General features: G+C 37.7%; 2 protein-coding genes across 2 annotated transcripts; both read right to left on the bottom strand.

The window, feature by feature from the left end:
• Positions 1-1,448: 1,448 nt before the first annotated feature.
• smpdl3a (sphingomyelin phosphodiesterase acid like 3A) lies at positions 1,449-14,067 on the bottom strand. The gene is made up of 8 exons (XM_047387289.1): positions 13,821-14,067; positions 12,121-12,334; positions 10,265-10,409; positions 7,368-7,464; positions 6,217-6,380; positions 5,934-6,114; positions 4,985-5,109; positions 1,449-3,802 (listed from the first exon to the last, which is right to left on the bottom strand). The coding sequence occupies exons 1-8, from the start codon at positions 13,912-13,914 to the stop codon at positions 3,497-3,499; spliced, it is 1,326 nt and encodes a 441-aa protein (XP_047243245.1). The 5' UTR covers positions 13,915-14,067; the 3' UTR covers positions 1,449-3,496.
• A 2,136-nt stretch (positions 14,068-16,203) lies between these two features.
• LOC124881633 (fatty acid-binding protein, brain) lies at positions 16,204-17,854 on the bottom strand. Its single transcript, XM_047387291.1, has 4 exons — positions 17,695-17,854; positions 17,362-17,534; positions 16,955-17,056; positions 16,204-16,471 (listed from the first exon to the last, which is right to left on the bottom strand). The coding sequence occupies exons 1-4, from the start codon at positions 17,765-17,767 to the stop codon at positions 16,421-16,423; spliced, it is 399 nt and encodes a 132-aa protein (XP_047243247.1). The 5' UTR covers positions 17,768-17,854; the 3' UTR covers positions 16,204-16,420.
• Positions 17,855-19,321: the final 1,467 nt, after the last annotated feature.

Here is a 19,321-nt window from a genome sequence, read left to right as displayed (position 1 = left end):
TCATTGATAACAAAATAATCATTAGTTTGCAGCCCCAATGCAAATGAGCAACAGAAAACTGCTTTTTTCCTTTTTCTTTTGCTCCAACCTCCCCTGGCAAGATGCTGCTCTGGGTGGTGAGCCATTTTGGCTATAGCAATAACTGTCACTTATTATGCCTCTAAAAAGTTAGGAAATTGTAGAAGAAAAAACATGCCATGTTTTACAACTGAGATACTGTTTAGAGTCTTGGACAAAAACAAGTGAACTGCTACATTTCCCCACAGATTGTTTTCAGTTTATCACAAAGATGTCGGGATTTAACTAAATTTGTGTTCCGAGGCATCGTTGTTAATTAATAATTATATAAAATCGGGATTTCTCAACTCTATCAACACAGAAAAATGTTATTTAACTGTACAGCAAATGTTGGATAAATTTATCAAGTTTAAACTCCATCAGAAGCTGCAGCAAAAATCTTATCTACTCACACACATGGTTTACAGTTCATCTGTTTGGCTGGTCTGGAGTTGAAAGGATTGCTAATAATAGTGACCCAGGAGATGGATCCACATGACTGGAAGCTCTACTCCTGTTACTGTGGTGATGGAGTCCTCTCCATTGCCATTCCTGCCACAGTCTTAGTCTCCACGGTTACATCGGGACAGGAACTGAGAGGAAGGAGGCCAGGAATGGACAGGAATAATAAAAGCAAAGGGGCACATGAGGGGAAAGAGTTTGGCAGTTCAGACTTTGGGCTCAGGAAAAGTTTCTAAATTTCTCACAAAAAGAAAACTTTTAGAAAGTACTGTGAACTTTATTTCTTTATTTAATAATAATAATTTTTTTTTTTTTTTTTAAAGGAGGCTATCTGAACATACCGGGCATCTCATTACACCTCTTTCTGCTTTAGTTTTGAGCTTAAACTTCAAACATTTCAATAGCTTGTAATCAATAAAATAAACTCTGAGGATTGAAAAGTGGTTGCAACAAAACTGACCTTTGCTATTGAAACCTTCAGATTAAAAATCCCTGTGAAAGGGAATGACATGGATTGTACTGTTTTTGGAAGATGGGAAACTTGTCTTTTGTAGTCCAGCCTTTGGTGGTTTGAACTGATACATTAGCACACACAAAAAAGGCAGTGTTTGGGAAGCTTTGGAGAGGTCCACTCAACATTTCAGGAGGGAGGCAATGTGGACAAAAGAGTCAGGAGGGTGATGGGAAGGAGGTGAGGGTCAAATTCTTTAGTTGGTGGCTGAGAAACGAGGGGGATTTTCTAGAAAGTTTGAACAAGAGAAGAATAAGATCGGGAGATGGGGGAGTTGAACTTGAACGTGGATGGTCATCTGGGGTTAGTTTCTGTTACTTTGCATCTCCAGCAGGGGGAAATTAGCCCATGCATCTTCAGTTTGTATATTTGGCTGAGTATTATAACTCATTTATAATAAAATCAGCATGGCTTAGACAAAGTGTTTCACTGAAGCTCTTTATTCAGTGAAGGAATAAACAAAAAAAAAAGCTAAACCAACATTGTGAGACATCTGAGATAATATATTTTATATTGTTTGTTTCTTATGAACCAGCAATGAAATTCAAAAACATTATTGTCTATATTAAAGCCAGGATGTGTTTCAGTGACTTCATCCATGTTTTATCTCTGCTGTAGACAATAAAGTTTTCACCGTAACAAGAGATTCCATCTGTACAACAGATTAACTACATTTTATCAAATAACAACATGATCTGTTCTTGATATTACCTATTAAATGATAACTAATGAACTAAGTTTACATCCTGGTTTCACACTCTGGATGCTGAACTTCCTATCTGCATCTACAGACAGGCGCCATTCTCCACAAACTAAATCCTGATGCTACACAAACAAATTATGCATATCTAATGGAAATGAAATAGTGCAAACATTTTCTGCAAGAAGGGACAAAAAAACTAAAACATATAAAATGAGATTATTCAAACATTTTCTTTACAGACTTTAAGAAAAAACAGAGGTTATTTTAAAAACTATTCTATGGAAAACACCCTTTGACCAACTGGAAGTGTGTAGTGAAGTATTTCTCCAGAGAAACACAAACTTCAGCCATTTTTCTTGCACACAGTTCTTATACATGTACCATTTTAACCATTTTTCCTAGTCCTATACACTTGATGAAGATGTTTTTGTAATATGTTTAATTAAACTGTAATTATGTGTCTGTGTATTTTGATTTATTCAATACATTCATTTATATTTGTATATTTGGGGATACTAGATACTATGTTTCCATGGAAACGTATAGGAACCCTGCAATAAACAGCATCAGTTTGCAATGTTGGGATTATAACTGCACTTGGACACATTTTAAAATCAATAAAACTCAGTTAATATATTTAAGAAGCTTTAAGCAATATGGCCTGACATATGTAACATGATATTTTTTGGTATTATTGAATATATTACAGTGTTTTGGAATTAATAAATGCATATAGCCACAGGAATTGTGGTAACTTCTGCTGTACAAATATACATTCATTTATTATCAAATTTCATTACAATAATTACATCAGTGTTATGGCCAGAGGCCATTTTGGTTGCATCAGCTGTGGATTTTCCCATCACTGGTTGCCTCCTCCAAATGGACATACCGTTGAAACCCAGTTGGACTGTTCATTTCTGGCTCGTCCAATCACAGAGATGACCCTCCTATATGAGCTCTTGTTCAGTTAATGGATGCGGCTCGTTTCTGCCCTTTCAAATGTCTGCACTTGACTTGTTAACTGTTGGGCAAAATGTTTGCTAACCCAAACTAGTTTTGTTGTCCTTTTTTTGAAATATCTGAACTTGGCTTGTCGACTTTTTGTTAAGAATGTTTAATTCAAACTAGTTTTGTTCCCATTTGATATGTGAACGTGGTTTGTTGACTTTGACTTGTAAAAACCTTGTTGCTTTCTGTAATGTTCAAGGTGCCCTCCTTTTTTCTTTTGCAAAATCCCAAAGACTAAACAAATCATTTAGTTTTGGTCAAAAACCTGTTTCACCTACTTTAATGTTCCCTTTTTCTCATGGCTGAGCTGGGTCGCAACAATCAGACAGTGCAACTTTGCTGCTCAACAGTACAAAATCAGTTTTAACCAAACATATTCTGAAACATAAACACAGCATTTATTTATGAACCCTTCGCATCAACAGTGGAAAACAATATTCAAGCAGCAGATGTAACCATCCAAACCCTCTTTTTCATCCATCATCAGTGTAGTTATTTTACTTTATAGCAAGAAAAATATGATTCTCCTCTGTCTCTACCATCAAGTAAAGTGACATAGAACTAAAAAACAGTTTGGACAGAAACGTAATGTTTATCTTAGTTTTTGTACAGTAAAGGTATTGCTTTCAGGACCAATTATTAGTTGATTATTGGGTTCAGTGAAAGCAGAGCTTAACGTTTCGCTTTTTTATTTGATGCCAGCATATACAAAAAATATGAAAGACTTTAAAGTTTCCTGAGAATAAATCTTGCTACCAGTGTGAACTCGCCGCACATTTTGAGTATGACTGTTCATCCAGGTGGAGAACAGCGCACACCTGGTTGACCTTGCAGCTTCCATCACAGATGAGGCGGTTGTCGTAGCTGACCATAAAGTGGCTGAAGTACTTGTCAAAAGATTTGGTGTGTGGCAGCATGAAGCTGAGGCCCAGCTGAAGAAGACTTTTTGGCTGCAGGTCCGTCAGTCCAAAAGCCTCAGTCATGATATATTCCAGCCTCCAGTCGGACCTTTGTTTCTCGTTGGCTTCCGTCAGATTCAAATAGTACTGCCAAATATCCTTCAGAGGGACAGAAAAGCGGCAAAACGGAGGAGAGACAAAGAGAGAAAGAAAGATAGGAAAAGTCTTTGAGTCAGTTGAAAGCCAGAAACAGTTTTTGTGTTCTGATTGGCACTGTGATTATTCATAAAAGCTCTGTAGGTTCGGTCTTTAAGCAGTAAGATGAAGTTTAGCCTAAATCTGCTAGAATACCTGCTCCTGTGATTTATTCTGAGATAGCTTTTTTCTAGAATTTTGTGAAAGAGAATAAATGAAAGTCGCAAAAAACATTCTGGTGATCCCTTATTCTTTTGCTAAAATAACAGACTCAAAATAAAGCTATTTATGCATCAAGCTTAGTAAAGTTTAGTAAAGTTATTTCCCTGCCCTGCATTCAGAGTTCGACAACCATCCTACAATTGAAGATCGTTTTCCCCCCAGTATGACACACTTAGTTACGGTTAAGCTCAACAACTCACTTTTACTCCTGATTACATGAGATAAAGATTTTTCATGAGACTTAAGCCCCAGACCTTTAGTCTGAGTCGAGTCCTGAGTCTTTGTTCTTGTGTTTTAAGTGGAACTTGAAACCAAGTTTTAGACTCAAGTTCTTATCTTTGGTTTTTATTTTGCTTCATAAACAAGCACGGTTTTAGCTATTAATTTATAAATCCTTCATTTATTAACACTTTTAAAAAAATATTTTGAGGCACTAGTGGTCTCTATATGAGTAGAGGGTCAGAGGCTACCGTGTTGATGACTGAAGCCCCAGGATGTGGGGAACCTGCCTTATTTACAGAGTTTAGCTTAATCAAATATGGTAAATATGTTTCAGTATTTGACTATGAAAATGTTGCACTGCTTCGACATGATTTAATCAGCTCATGTGAAGAAATGTAAAATCAATAGGTGAGCATATTTTACAATGAAAATGCACTGCAGTCCTTCTTTTACATACTGGCTGAATAAAATGAAAGAAGCTGAACAGTGACTCTGAATCTAAATTCCTCTAGAAAATGTCAACCACAGTCTATTGCTAAGTGAAAACGTTTGAGCATTTTCCAAAACAGTGTTGAACAATAATATAAATTAGGTGATTAGTTATATGTTAATACTGTTGGATGCTCATTAAATCTGTGCTATTTGTATGAGATGAAAGCAAACGATCTAAAAAAAAGCTTTAGTTTATTGTAACCTTCTTACCTTGACAATGTAGTTCTTATTGTTGTACAGATACATGCGGAAACTTGGGTTGTTGGAAAACTGCTCAAAAATACTTTTGATTGGTGTAACAGCCGGCGACACAAACAGCGAATTCACAGGATTACCTGCAGAACAACAACCAGATAAAATGTCATGTTTGTTTTATGTTTTTTTATCTACCACAAATATCCTTGTAATTGTTTACTTCTTCTATGTTATTAACCATTAAATGCAAAAATCACAGCAGTTCAAATTTTTTGATAACAGAGATGTTTCATCCAGCCCCATTATCTAAAACTGAAACGGCAAATAAGACGCTGACTGCTTATAACCTCTTAAGTGAGTTCCCACCAAAATATGAACATTAACTTCTTTAGTTCTTTTTAACCGTTTAAATGTTACTTTTTTCGTTGCCTGCACTTTTGGTTGTCATTGCAGTTAACAGATAATTCACACTAACTCATCTGTGCATTTTGCTCTCTGTTGCAAATAGAATCCATGCTGGTCAATGCGGTAATTCACACTGGCTTTTCTTTTTATGTATTTATCTAAACGTGGAAAATACCTTAATTAAATCCTTTACTTTTACCGTTTTTTGAAGACTGGGGGAGAACCCTGTTTTAGGTAACACATTTATAAAATGATTGGGTAAAAACAGGGTCATTATAAATGCTTTGGTTCTGAGTGTTTAATCACAGTAAACAGAGTCAGAGTAGCTTCAGGTAAAATTGAGTGTTGCTTTAACATCCTTACAAAACAGCATAACTAACTCACAGTATCTTAATGCAATCTGTAATGCACTGTGTTGCACTTCATAATGAAGTGCTGAGATGGATATTAAAGTGTACCGTTAAAATTAAACAGCAGATTAAACAGCTGGCATAATAAAACTAGGGTCAGTTAAAGTCAAATTCTATATGTTTAAGAAAACTCTGCTAGTTTTTCTCACCTTGTTCATCTAGCAGCACCATGATGCTGTCTCTGTGGGTGTGACCATAGAACTGTCCTGTAACAACATGGCTGTACTTCCTGAAGATGGCCACCAGCCTCTCGTTGTGGCGATCTCTGATTGCGGTGGTGTTTCTGACAAAGGGCAGATAACCCACCGGGACGTGGGCTATGATGTACACCTAAAGTAGAAATGCATTAAACTGCATAGATTAATCTTTATTGACTTTACAAATCAGCATGCCCCCACCATGAGTGAGCCAAGTTAACGTCAGAGTTCAAACCTTTTCTTGGCTCTGAGCAGCTTTCTCCAGAGTCCTCTCCAGCCACTCAAACTGTCCAGCTGGGTCTGTCATGTTGCTTGTAACTTTATCAGGACCATAATAAAGGATGGTGTTGAGACTCACCAACCGCAGACCAGGTTTTACCAGCTGTGAGTAGAAACCACCTACAGAAGGGACCAAAGCACAAAATACAGCCTGATGCTTATCTGATAACAGTTAAGAAAATTATAGATGATAGAAGCAAAACCTTTATAATAAACTATCATGACACAAATTTAAACGGCAACAAGTTAACATGAATATTGCAGTTAAAGTATAAACAGCTAAATCTTCATGTGACTTCTCACCCGATGGATTTTAAATACTGGTATACTATTAGTTATGCTGCAACGTCTCAATACTGAGGACATGGTGATTTTCTATCTTTCTATCTTAATGACATTGTAAAGATGTGTCAGTGACTGATTAGTAGTTTTATCCATAAAGAATGTTTCATTTGGATTAAAGCAAAAATGACCAACAGAAAACAGCTACAAACATTGTATGCCTTAATTTTTACAGTGTGTTCAATTTCCTGCCAGCTTCTTTGGCTTAGATGTATAGAACTTAGTTTATGATGTTAAACATTCAACTACAGCAGTTTTCCTGCTTCCTATTTTCAATATAACATATCAGTGTGCAGAGACACAATCATATAAAAATGTAGTCAGTTTAATTTAAAGACTACAGAAAAACATCACAGATGTCAAAAATGAGCTAATATAAAAAAAGGATACTTTTCCCACAATTACATGTAAATTGTGCCAATTTTAAATGCAAACATTACCTGGAATATGACTGAAAACAATTCATTTGAAATGATTTATATTATTTTTTTTGTAGAAATTAATTAAGATTTGATGCCAAAGCTGTAAGCATATTTCCAAAATGAAAGGAAGCCACGGCACTGAAGAAATATCAGACTTGATGTTAATTTGAATTGGACTGCTTTACTGTTGTGGTTTTGGGCTCTACAACTAAACTAAACTGAATTGAAATGGATCTAATAAAGATATGGAGCAGAACTGCAGCACAGTTTAACAGCCTGGTCCATTTTACCACTGTTCCTTCATTTAAAAGATCCTGCCTTGGTGTGGAAGGCTTTAATGTACCTTGTGAGAGAGTGGTGAGAGCTTCAGTATCCAACCAGGGTTTCCAGAGTGCAGCAGCTGCTTTGTAGATGGCGTTAGTAGAGTCTGGCATCTGGTCCTAAAATAACAAATACATTCAGTCATGGTGAAAATAAGGTAATCCCTCCTATAATTTTAAGATTTCAGGATAAAATCAAGTATGATCTAATCAGGTTTTAAAATGAATTACCCAGCATCAAATGTACAACAACAAAGATTCCAGCAGATCAATTATTTATGGAAAGTATAAGCAAAATCGAAGAACAGACCGTCTCATTGGATTGAAGAAGACGGGTGATCAATTTGAGACCAATTTCAGCCAGATGAGACCAAAGTAGAGGTGTTTGGCCATAGCACAGTTTAGTTCAGTTCTTTAGTGTCCCACAAGGGGAAATTTGGTGCACAGCAGCAGTCAAAGATGGTCAAAGCATAATACAAACATGTCAATACAATTCCCACACCTAATAATTATCTAACATATCAACATAAAACTGTTAAATGTGCCAGTTGGTAAAAATTGATTAAGAGCTTTAATTGCACTTGGGACAAAAAACTACTTTGTACCAATTGCACCTAATGGCAGCATTTACCTTTGACCTGAAGGAAGGAAAACAAATTCCTCTGCTGACTCAGATCCTTTATCACGCTCTGTATGACCCAGATATCAGACAGGGGGCGCTGTTGAATGCTATAGTGCTTAATGCAGTTCCATGTTTGGAGAAAACCAAACACAGGATATCTACAAACTAAAGTCAGCTCTCAAGCACGATGGTGGAGGGATGATTTGGGCTCGTCATGCAAAAAACAATTACTTCAAGTTGTTGCTACTGAAGGTAGCTCTACAAGCTGCTGAATCAAAGGGTTTACTTAATAATTCATACGCAGCATTCCACTTTATTTAATAACACATATAAAACCAATGACAGTGAGGAACCTGTTGTTGTACACTTGAGGTTAGGTTCACTTAACTGCTGAATTTGTTAAAAATCAGAGCCTGTATTCACAAAGATATTCAGAGGGTCTCAGAGAGCTCCTATCTTAGCCTAAATATTCCTGCCAAGGACTCCTGGCTTAAGAGTGATTCACTTCGCTGCTGAGAGCGACTCTGAGCAAGAAGACGACAGAAAATACTATTTTAGTGAGGAGGTGTGGTTGACCCCGTTTCTAGGTGTGGTTGACCCTGTTGCTAGGTGTGACACTGTCTTCTAAGAGCTGTGATTGGTTGTTAAGAGAAACAGCAAAATAAAACAAAAAACAAATGCACTTCCAGTCAATGGAGAGAAATTAACCGATGATAGAACTTAAACTGGATTCAGAAATGTGTAAATCTTCGTCTTCCGCTTTATCCGGGACCGGGTCGCGGGGGCAGCAGACTCAGCAGAGACGCCCAGACGTTCCTCTCCCCAGACACCTCCTCCAGCTCCTCTGGGGGGAGCCCAAGCCGTTCCCAAGCCAGTCAAGAGACATAGTCCCTCCAGCGTGTCCTGGGCTGTCCCCTGGGCCTCTTCCCAGTGGGACGTGCCTGGAACACCTCCCGACGTAGGGATCTAGGAGGCATCCGGTATAGATGCCCGAGCCACCTCAATTGGCTCCTCTCGATGTGGAGGAGCAGCGGCTCTACTCCAAGCCCCTCCCGGATCGTTGAGCTCCTCACCCTATCTCTAAGGGAGAGCCCGGCCACCCTACGGAGGAAGCTCATTTCAGCCGCTTGTATCCGGGATCTTGTTCTTTCGGTCATGACCCAAAGTTCATGGCCATAGGTGAGGGTAGGAACGTAGACCGACCGGTAAATCGAGAGCTTCGCTTTTCGGCTCAGCTCTCTCTTCACCACAACGGACCGGAACAGAGCCCCCATTACTGCGGCAGCCGCACCGATCCGTCTGTCGATCTCCCGCTCCATTCTTCCTTTACTCGTGAACAAGACCCCGAGATACTTGAACTCTTCCACTTGACGAAGGAACTCCCCTCCAACCTGAAGAGGACAAGCCACCCTTTTCCAGTCGAGCACCATGGCCTCAGACTTGGAGGAGCTGATCTTCATCCCAGCCGCTTCACACTTGGCTGCGAACCGCCCCAGTGCATGCTGTAGGTCTTGGCTAGAGGGGGCCAGCAGGACCACGTCATCTGTAAAAAGAAGAGACGAAATCCACTGGTCCCCAAACCAGACCCCCTCTGGCCCTTGGCTGCGCCTAGAAATCCTGTCCATAAAAGTTATGAACAGGACCGGTGACAAAGGGCAGCCCTGCTGGAGTCCAACATGCACCGGGAACAGGTCCGACTTAGTGGCGGCAATGCGAACCAAACTCCTGCTCCGCTCGTACAGGGACCGGATGGACCCTAATAAAGGGCCCCCGGTTCCATACTCCTGGAGCACCCTCCACAGGGCATCATGAGGGACACAGTCGAATGCTTTCTCCAAAATGTGTAAATCATGATAAAACTTAAATTAATTAAATTAATTGTCACAAAGGGCATCAACATGTTTAAACGTAGCTTCTAAGAAAAAAAATGACTTGTCTTAGAATGACGTCACTAGGAGCTACTCTTAGTTTTTTGTGAATAAGGGCCCTGATTACTTCCACAATGTCTTGAACCTCAAGAACTAAAAGAGGCTGTACTTTCTTTTTACCAGATTATATATACTGTTGATCACTCATCAGAGCAGATCATAGGAAAAATTGGCTAAATCCGACCTCTGGATGACTGATTGGTGTATCTCCATCTATTATAAATTTTCAGTAAAAGTCAAGTTGATTTGGTAGTTTGCATAAGAAAAACCTTCCCGTCTTCAGGCTTAATTGAATACAATGCCTGCAGATGACAAAACCTTTCGTTTTGGTGCCTTCATCCACAATCCTTCGGGGAGGCCTCACGGTTACCTGTGGCCAGTAGTCGTGGTTTCCCAGTGCAGGGTAGACAGTCAGGTTGGGGAAATGCTGTGTGATGGTCTGTGTCATGTTACTGATCACCTGGATCACCAAGTCTGTTGAAAGTTCATTTGGAGGGACATGTGGTGGACTGTCCCTGTGAGACAAAAAGTATAAAGCCACATTTGATCTTTATAAGTAAAGATTTAAAGACTGATTTTTATTGGTTAAGGTTACATTCATACATTACATTCATTAAAAACCACAGAAGAGTGTAATAATCAGCAAGGGGGAAGTGATATTTCCTCTTGACAGTACATTGACTGTTGTTACAGGAATGCACATGACAAACAAAAACCACCATCTGAGCTCAGCTTTTAAACCTTGTTACAGACGCTGAGGGAAACTTTTCAAACAACACATGAACATTAGTAGAAAAGCCAGGGGCCAGTCTTTGAATTTTTCCTTTACAATTTAATCTTTCTTTATATTGGATAGGTAGATATACAGGTCCTTCTCAAAATATTAGCATATTGTGATAAAGTTCATTATTTTCCATAATGTAATGATGAAAATTTAACATTCATATATTTTAGATTCATTGCACACTAACTGAAATATTTCAGGTCTTTTATTGTCTTAATACGGATGATTTTGGCATACAGCTCATGAAAACCCAAAATTCCTATCTCACAAAATTAGCATATCATTAAAAGGGTCTCTAAACGAGCTATGAACCTAATCATCTGAATCAACGAGTTAACTCTAAACACCTGCAAAAGATTCCTGAGGCCTTTAAAACTCCCAGCCTGGTTCATCACTCAAAACCCCAATCACGCCTGACCTGGGCTACAGAGAAGCAGTACTGGACTGTTGCTCAGTGGTCCAAAGTACTTTTTTCGGATGAAAGCAAATTCTGCATGTCATGCGGAAATCAAGGTGCCAGAGTCTGGAGGAAGACTGGGGAGAAGGAAATGCCAAAATGCCAGAAGTCCAGTGTCAAGTACCCACAGACAGTGATGGTCTGGGGTGCCGTGTCAGCTGCTGGTGTTGGTCCACTGTGTTTTATCAAGGGCAGGGTCAATGCAGCTAGCTATCAGGAGATTTTGGAGCACTTCATGCTTCCATCTGCTGAAAAGCTTTATGGAGATGAAGATTTCATTTTTCAGCACGACCTGGCACCTGCTCACAGTGCCAAAACCACTGGTAAATGGTTTACTGACCATGGTATCACTGTGCTCAATTGGCCTGCCAACTCTCCTGACCCGAACCCCATAGAGAATCTGTGGGATATTGTGAAGAGAACGTTGAGAGACTCAAGACCCAACACTCTGGATGAGCTAAAGGCCGCTATTGAAGCATCCTGGGCCTCCATAAGACCTCAGCAGTGCCACAGGCTGATTGCCTCCATGCCACGCCGCATTGAAGCAGTCATTTCTGCAAAAGGATTCCCGACCAAGTATTGAGTGCATAACTGTACATGATTATTTGAAGGTTGACGTTTTTTGTATTAAAAACACTTTTCTTTTATTGGTCGGATGAAATATGCTAATTTTGTGAGATAGGAATTTTGGGTTTTCATGAGCTGTATGCCAAAATCATCCGTATTAAGACAATAAAAGACCTGAAATATTTCAGTTAGTGTGCAATGAATCTAAAATATATGAATGTTAAATTTTCATCATGACATTATGGAAAATAATGAACTTTATCACAATATGCTAATATTTTGAGAAGGACCTGTATAGACATAGATAAGTAGTATATATTTAAAGATAATAAATACTTTATTATAGATTATTCATTCCTACATCATAAAACCAATTTTCCCTCCATCAATAGGAGTCACCTGCACCTTTTGTACTGACCCGGTCCATATGATGAAGTCCTGCGGCTGTGTGAGTGGTGCCATGTTGGCAAAGGCTGACTGGATCAGGCTGTAGGGGGAGTCGCACAGGAAGTCTCCATACAGGCCTGCATGGGTGGCGGGGGCCCCTTTAGAGGAGAAACAAACCTTGGTGGGGTCCTGGGTCAGGTGGTAGGTGGGGTCCAGGTGGAGGTCGGTGATGTGCCAGAACCTGCCTGGAAAAACAGAACATAGCTTAATAATAATTAGAGATGGACCAATCAGTCGCCCAGAGATTAAATTCAGACAGTTTTCTGTTGATCTGCTCTGCTGAATCATCAGCCGGTCAAATACTGAAACATATGACTTCTTTGGCCCCCTGTTGACCACCATGCAAAAAAACTAAGAATTCAAAACCCAATTTTCTGTCTATTAACACGTCAACCAACAGCATGTACTTCGTTGCACTTTTTGAAGTTTAATAAAAATCAGAAATAGCGATGCTTTATTGCATACATGGGGATAATGTTCATAATTTCTTCCTTTTCAATCTAGATTCCAACCTCAAAGAGCCAGCAGCAAAGAGCCTTCCTTTCAACACAGCAATGGCTGTGTCACCTCACAGTGAACCAGGAATCTGTATCAGCTAAGAAAAACCTACTTGGTGCATCTCTTGTGATTATTATTATTATTATCTGTGGTAGTAGTATTGATAGCAGTATTAATATTATTTATTAAATATTAGTAATAGTATCATTGGCCTTGAATAATATATTATTTCTAGTATGTTTCAATGATACAATAATACAGTTTTGAACATAAGCACTTCAGGCTTAACTAATTATTTGTGCAATTATTGTGATAAAAATGTATATTATTTATCAACTACTGTAAAATACAAAGGTTAAACAAAATTATAAATTGATTAATTAATCTAAAATCTCTAATCCTAGTAAGGTAAGGTAAGTTTATTTATATAGCGCTTTTCAGCAACGAGACACTCAAAGCGCTGTACATAAAATTACAATACAATCACAAAGCAAATAAACACAGATACAGACAGAAAAATAAATCAAATGATAAAATCAAGCAACAGAGGTCATTTAAAAAAGTAAAATAAAATAAAATAAAATAAAGAGAATAGAATGATGGACAAGAAAATGAAAGGAAAATTGGACTGAAAACGTAACTAATAATGTTTAGATGGTACAGTCAAAGGCCACTCTAAACAAATAAGTTTTTAATCTTGATTTAAAGCAATTTAGGGTTTACAGTTTTCTGGCAGTTTATTCCAGATTAGTGGAGCATAAGAACTAAAAGCTGCTTCTCCATGTTTGGTTAGTTAGTAGCTGCGCTTCTAGGCCAGTTGAAGAGGTAGCCTGATGTCTCGGGCAGAACTTCCTTTAAAACTCTACCAATTCTTAGATTTTTGACTTTGGCATAAATTACTCGCATTCAACAACAGATTGTAACTTTTAATACATACAAGTAGAGTCTTTCAAAAAATTCGGCAACAGAGTAATCAGCCAAATGCCGCAATTTCTTATAGAGATAACCACTTTTATTTATGTAGTTGAAAACTGGGTGTTTCATGCTATTTAACCTGCAAAGACAAATGTTTAAAATACACAGGCCTACCCCCCCTGCACACTGAAGCCTGGGTGTTTTCTTATAGTGATGAAAGACTACAGTTGTCATTAATAACAGGAGTTTTCCACTCACCTGTTCCCGGCAGGTAGCTGCTTCCCGTCGGAGCTGCAGAGACCAGAGCCGCGGCGCACAGCAGGAGCAGAAAGAAACGCACAATCTGAGCCATGAGGAGAGAAAAATGATCAAAACAAAGCCCTACATTGGTTTTATATGGAGTAAAGTAGCTGAACTAAAGGAGCCGATCACTTCTCAGAAGTAAACAGGAAGTACTGCATCAGCTGACTGTTTTGGAGCTGAAGGGGGAGGAGTAAAATAGATACATTTAACCACTTCATGGCGGATTACTCAAGCGAAGACAGTAAACCAGGTCAATTATTTTAATCTTTTTTTTATGGCACATTTGTTTTCCTTTATATTTATAATATATTTACCTTTTCCTCTTTTATATTTTAGGTTTAATAAATGCGATATTATAAGTAACAATATTTTGTCATATACATAAAAACACATTAAAGTCTAACTTGTGGTCCAATAACAATTTATTAAAATAAATAACTTTTTCTGTCTTTTAACATACGGAGACATTTTAGTTTTAATGGGCGATGTTAAACATATTCTGTGTTCCTGGTTAAAATTAGCTTCAGATACCTTATTTAGAGGACACAGTGCAGTAAGTATCGACCCATTCAGAGGTAAACTTGTTTGTGTGATTTGGATAATTGTCCTGCATTGTAGCCCACATGACTCTTGACATTCTCCTTCAGGATTTATTGACAGAGAGCAGAATTCATGGTTTCATCTGTTAAAGCAAGTTTTCCAAATCCTAGAGCTGCAATGCAGGGCAAGACCATCACACTACCACAACTAGTTTTAATTAAATATATGATGTTCTTTTTCCACAGGCTGTGTTAGTTTTATTCAAGAGGCAAAAGGACACACAACGTTTAAAAAGCTCCACCTTTGTCTAGATCAAGATGTTTTTTGGACAATCTGAAGCAGCCAACGTAGGGTTTATTTTTAGGATAGATGTCGTTTTTTGCCCTGTATCTTTCTTTCAGTTAAATTGATAACACTGACTTTAACTGAGGCAAGTGAAGCCTATAGTGCTTAAGATGTAGTTCAGGGTTTTAAGTGATCTCCTGGATGAGGCAGCAATGCTCTCTGGGAACTATATTGGTTGGTCGTTCACTCCTGCCAAGGTTCACCTTGCCAGACCTTTCCAGACCTATAGATGTAAATCACCTGTTCTTGATTTTTTTTTTTTTTTAATCTGGGTATGATGTGTTGCTCTTTGACAGCTATTAGCCTACTTCATGTTGTAAGACAGGTTCTCTTAAAGTTATTTCTTGATTCTACTGGTCTGTCATGGCTAAATGGTTAAAAGCAGTGTTGCCTGTAGAACTGTTGTTATCCGAGGTCTTAAAATAATATCAAGTAACATTTGGGGCATAACCAGCAGTCATGGATTATTTGCCAAACTGCAAAACTATCTTTACTGCTGCATGAAGAACTAAATATTATATATGCTAAGCAATGAAAAATAGTATTTAATTTACAATAAATTGTGAGTCCTGTTAAACTGAAACTGGCCAGTAAAACATATGAAAAAAGTGAAGGAAATAAAGATGTCTGTTTTTGTAAGCCTTGACTCTGCCTTTACTTTGCCTAATATATTTTCAGTATTTTAAATTGCATTTTCTAAATTCTGTTTTTTTGTTGTTGTTGTTGTAATAGTTTAAAATAAGCAGCATCTAAAGGCAAATAGGACAAATATGACACATAGGTACAATTTTATGCCCAGTGTGGTAAAAGATTAAAAAGATTATATAATCAGTCAATTATTCAGCCTGATTTCTACTAGTAAAACTACCACATATTTTTTCCTCTTAACAGTCAACCTCTATAAAGAAAATGTACTTTATACAAATACTGATTATGCAAAGACAGAGGTCATATTACTTGGGATTACAGTAGATTCTGTGAAGATTATTTATTTAGTTCAAAGTTACATTTTAGTCTAAATATCATTTAAGCAGAGGTTTTTGACATGGCTAATAAAGCCAGAGGAACATCTAGCTGATGCTCAGAATAAATACTGTCCTCAAGTTCTGCTTCAGTAATTAGTCATTTCACAAATTAATGCAATACATTTTATCATCTCAGAAAATAGCCTCATGTCACCTTTTTTGAAGGGTGTGGTAGATAATGTTGTTGGGCTACTCACAGTTTTCTTAGCCTCTATCACACAGGAAATGTTCTATGAAAACAGCTATTGGCCCTAATGTTGTTCAGTGAGAAAAATCTGCGTTTGTGTCATTAGATTAACTTCATTCTCTTGTAGTGAAAACATTATGATGTGCAAAAAGGTCCAAAAGTCAACTTTAAACTGCTCCATTTTAAACACTTTACCTCTGATCAGATGGAACAATTTATTTTAAACTAACTCACATGAAAACACGTTTAATTTCTTTATTTTATGTTTTACACAGAGTTGCAACATCGATCCATTTCCCATGAGAGGAATGTATTCAAATAAAAAACATCTTACAAAACATGTGCAGCTTGCAGATCTTTTACATGTGGAGGAGAATGAAGTGCAAAGAGCAAACAGTCCACAAAATGTATAAAATCAACACGGATTGGCCGGTTAGTGGTGCTGTCAGCTTGAGCTCTCATGCCTTCTCATAGGTGCGCACCGCATGGACATCTTCAAAGGTCAGGTTCTGCACAAAAGAGACAAAAAGTTTTATTCTTTTCATTGTAAAAAAACAACTCTGGTTTGAAATATACTTAGTTCAGTTTAGGCAAAAATGCATAAAAATAAATTATAGATGGTTTCAATAACAAAAAAATAGCTTGATAGTATTTATAGCTTCAGACAAATATTCGTGTTGTGTATTGTTGAGTATTGAATTGCTGTATTTGTGTTTTATTGTCTGTTGATTTATGATAAACAGACTAGCTGTCCTGTTTCATTCAGAGAAATATCTAATAAACTAATCATAATCCTTTCATGAAAACAGCAAAGTTTAAAACAAATCTTCCATATTCTCCACAGACTGTATGGACAGTACCACACTCACAGGATCATACGGTACAATCTTCTACTTTAAACTTTTTTTTTGGTAAATTTTATTGATTGGGGTATAAATAAAAGTCAAAAAGATGTATAAAATGTACAACTGAACTACATCTGGTGTCTTTACCATGATCATCTTGTCGTCTTTGATCTCTCTAACAAACTTGGTCTCTTTGCCGTCCCACTTCTGGACGTGGACCAGCTTGTCCCCCTCCAGAGTCACTGTGGACTTAAAGGATCAAAGAAGAGTTTCAGTGTGAGAAATACAAAAGTAAGCCATTGTAAGGCTGTCAGATTTCTCCAGAGAAGTGAAGTGATTATAAACTGAATTATAAAAAAACACACAATCAAACTTAAGTATTTTTGTAACAGCTCCACCATTTTTCACACAGCCATGGAATGTTAAAATAGTAAAAAATAGTAAAAAAAAAACCACTTAGAGTTGCCTTTAATCCCTCATATTCAGTCAATCAGCAGCTTTCATTTTTACTCTGACTCTTATTGTATATTTAAGGCGGTTTTCTAGCATCTTACTTTGCAGTTTCTGTCATCAGCAGTGGTTTCATCGAACTCCTCTCCCAGTGTGAAGGTGATCTCTGTGTTTTTGAAGGTGCTCTGGGTGCGGATCACCACCTTGTCTCCCTCCTGGCTGATGATGACGGTCGGCTTGGTCACATTACCAACCTGCCTGGTGGCAAAGCCCACACCTGAGGAAGAGACACAGGGATAATATTATTGGAAACCTTTTATTCTTTGACTTCTAATTATTAATGTGTAGTTTGCATTCAAAAATGACCAGAAAATGTTCATTTCTGAGCTGTTCTATTTTCTTACAGTAAGTAACTAGAAGGACAAGATCTCACTCACCAAGTGCTTTCATGAACTCATCGAAGTTCTCGCTCTCGACCAGTTTCCAGGTGGCACAGAAGGCGTCAACCATGGTGAAGGTTTGCAGGGGACAAAGTTATCTCCAAAGCACACTGAGCAAGCTGCAGCTTTTGCAGGTTTACTCCACACACTTATTATCCTGCCGCTTATTATTATGTAAACTGGTGGGTGGTGCCCAGCGTCTTATTGGCTCAGGAGATTTTAACTGAGTTGTGATTGGCTCTTAAATTGGGTCAAGTTCTTTTGTAAGAGAATAGAAATTGAATTAGGCCAGTTGTATGTTTAATGACACAGTTTCTCTCTTTTATTGATCTATTTGGGTATATATGCTTTATATACATGACAGATAGAAGATTTACATTTAAAAGCAGCAGATTTATTTTATATATAATTCTACTTTGGCTAATGTAAGTAAATAAAACTACTGAATGGAGAAAAATTGCAACAAATTTAATTCTGAGCTCAGATCAGTTTTCTGAGGGTAAGTAAATATAAATGGATGTCAAAGCATACTAAGACTACTGCTTCACATTTGTGAATTTCAACATTTTCATCAGTTTGTGGTCTTTTGGAGGATTTACACCGTTGTGTGTGAGGAATGCATCCTGCAGGGGGTCATCACTGAAGCAGAATCACTTTGTTTGACAGCCTATTGTCCTTAACTGCTTGAACACTGGGCTGCACAGCCCCAGACACAATCTCTTAATACGAAGAACACACACACTAATTAATGTGAGTTAATGTTTGGGTACAGTTAGCTTCTCACAATGTTAAATAGAGAAATAAAAGAGCAGTTCCTTAAAGTGATCCCATTTCAAATTAAAGGAGGAAAACATTTGCTGGTGAGTTTTTTTTCTTCCTCAAAACTAGAACCTCATGATAATGACCAGAATGACATGACTGTAAATTAAACATTTGCTTCACTAAAATATAAGTATTGCTGCTGCCTGTTTGGAGTCATAGATAAGGCTGGGCAAAGGCAGAGAGGAAACAAGCTGATTTACTTCTGAAAGCATTTTAGATTCTGGTTCTGTATGTCTAACTACAGCTTTGAAGGAACATTTATTGCATTTTCTCATCTATTCTAAAACTTTATATTAAATTTGATGCACAAAACAAAACTGTTTTTAACTTATTTTTCCTGCTGCCTAAAATTTTGCCTTTAGTGTTTTTTACGCCTCTCCTTAATTTACAATATTGTCTTTACAATTAACTCTTCTAGAGTCTTCTTTCTTCTTTTTTGTTTTTTTTCTGCAAGTTGTTTAAATAGCCAACACTCTGATCTTCCTAATGATCTGAATTATAAAAGTATGACAATGTGTAGCCTTTCAGCCCAAATACCAAAGTGTTTGGATATTTGGAAGCAAGTCACTATATGCATCAATAATCATTGAGTATGTGCAAACACTTATTCAGACTGGATCTGCAGTGTTGTTTGTTGGTGGTGAAGGATGTGGAAAAGAGTTTATGTGCAGAGAAAAATCTGTATTTTAGATCATGTTTCTATGCATCTGGAATCATTTTGGCATCATATACTATTTGCAGGGATATGGTCAGCTGTCAGATATGTGCATGGGTGTGAGCATGCATTTGGTTTTCTAAAAGG

Source organism: Girardinichthys multiradiatus, chromosome 15 (genome assembly GCF_021462225.1).
Source record: "Girardinichthys multiradiatus isolate DD_20200921_A chromosome 15, DD_fGirMul_XY1, whole genome shotgun sequence".
In the NCBI taxonomy this organism is placed as follows: Eukaryota; Metazoa; Chordata; class Actinopteri; order Cyprinodontiformes; family Goodeidae; genus Girardinichthys; species Girardinichthys multiradiatus.
This window is presented reverse-complemented; position numbering and strand designations above follow the sequence as displayed.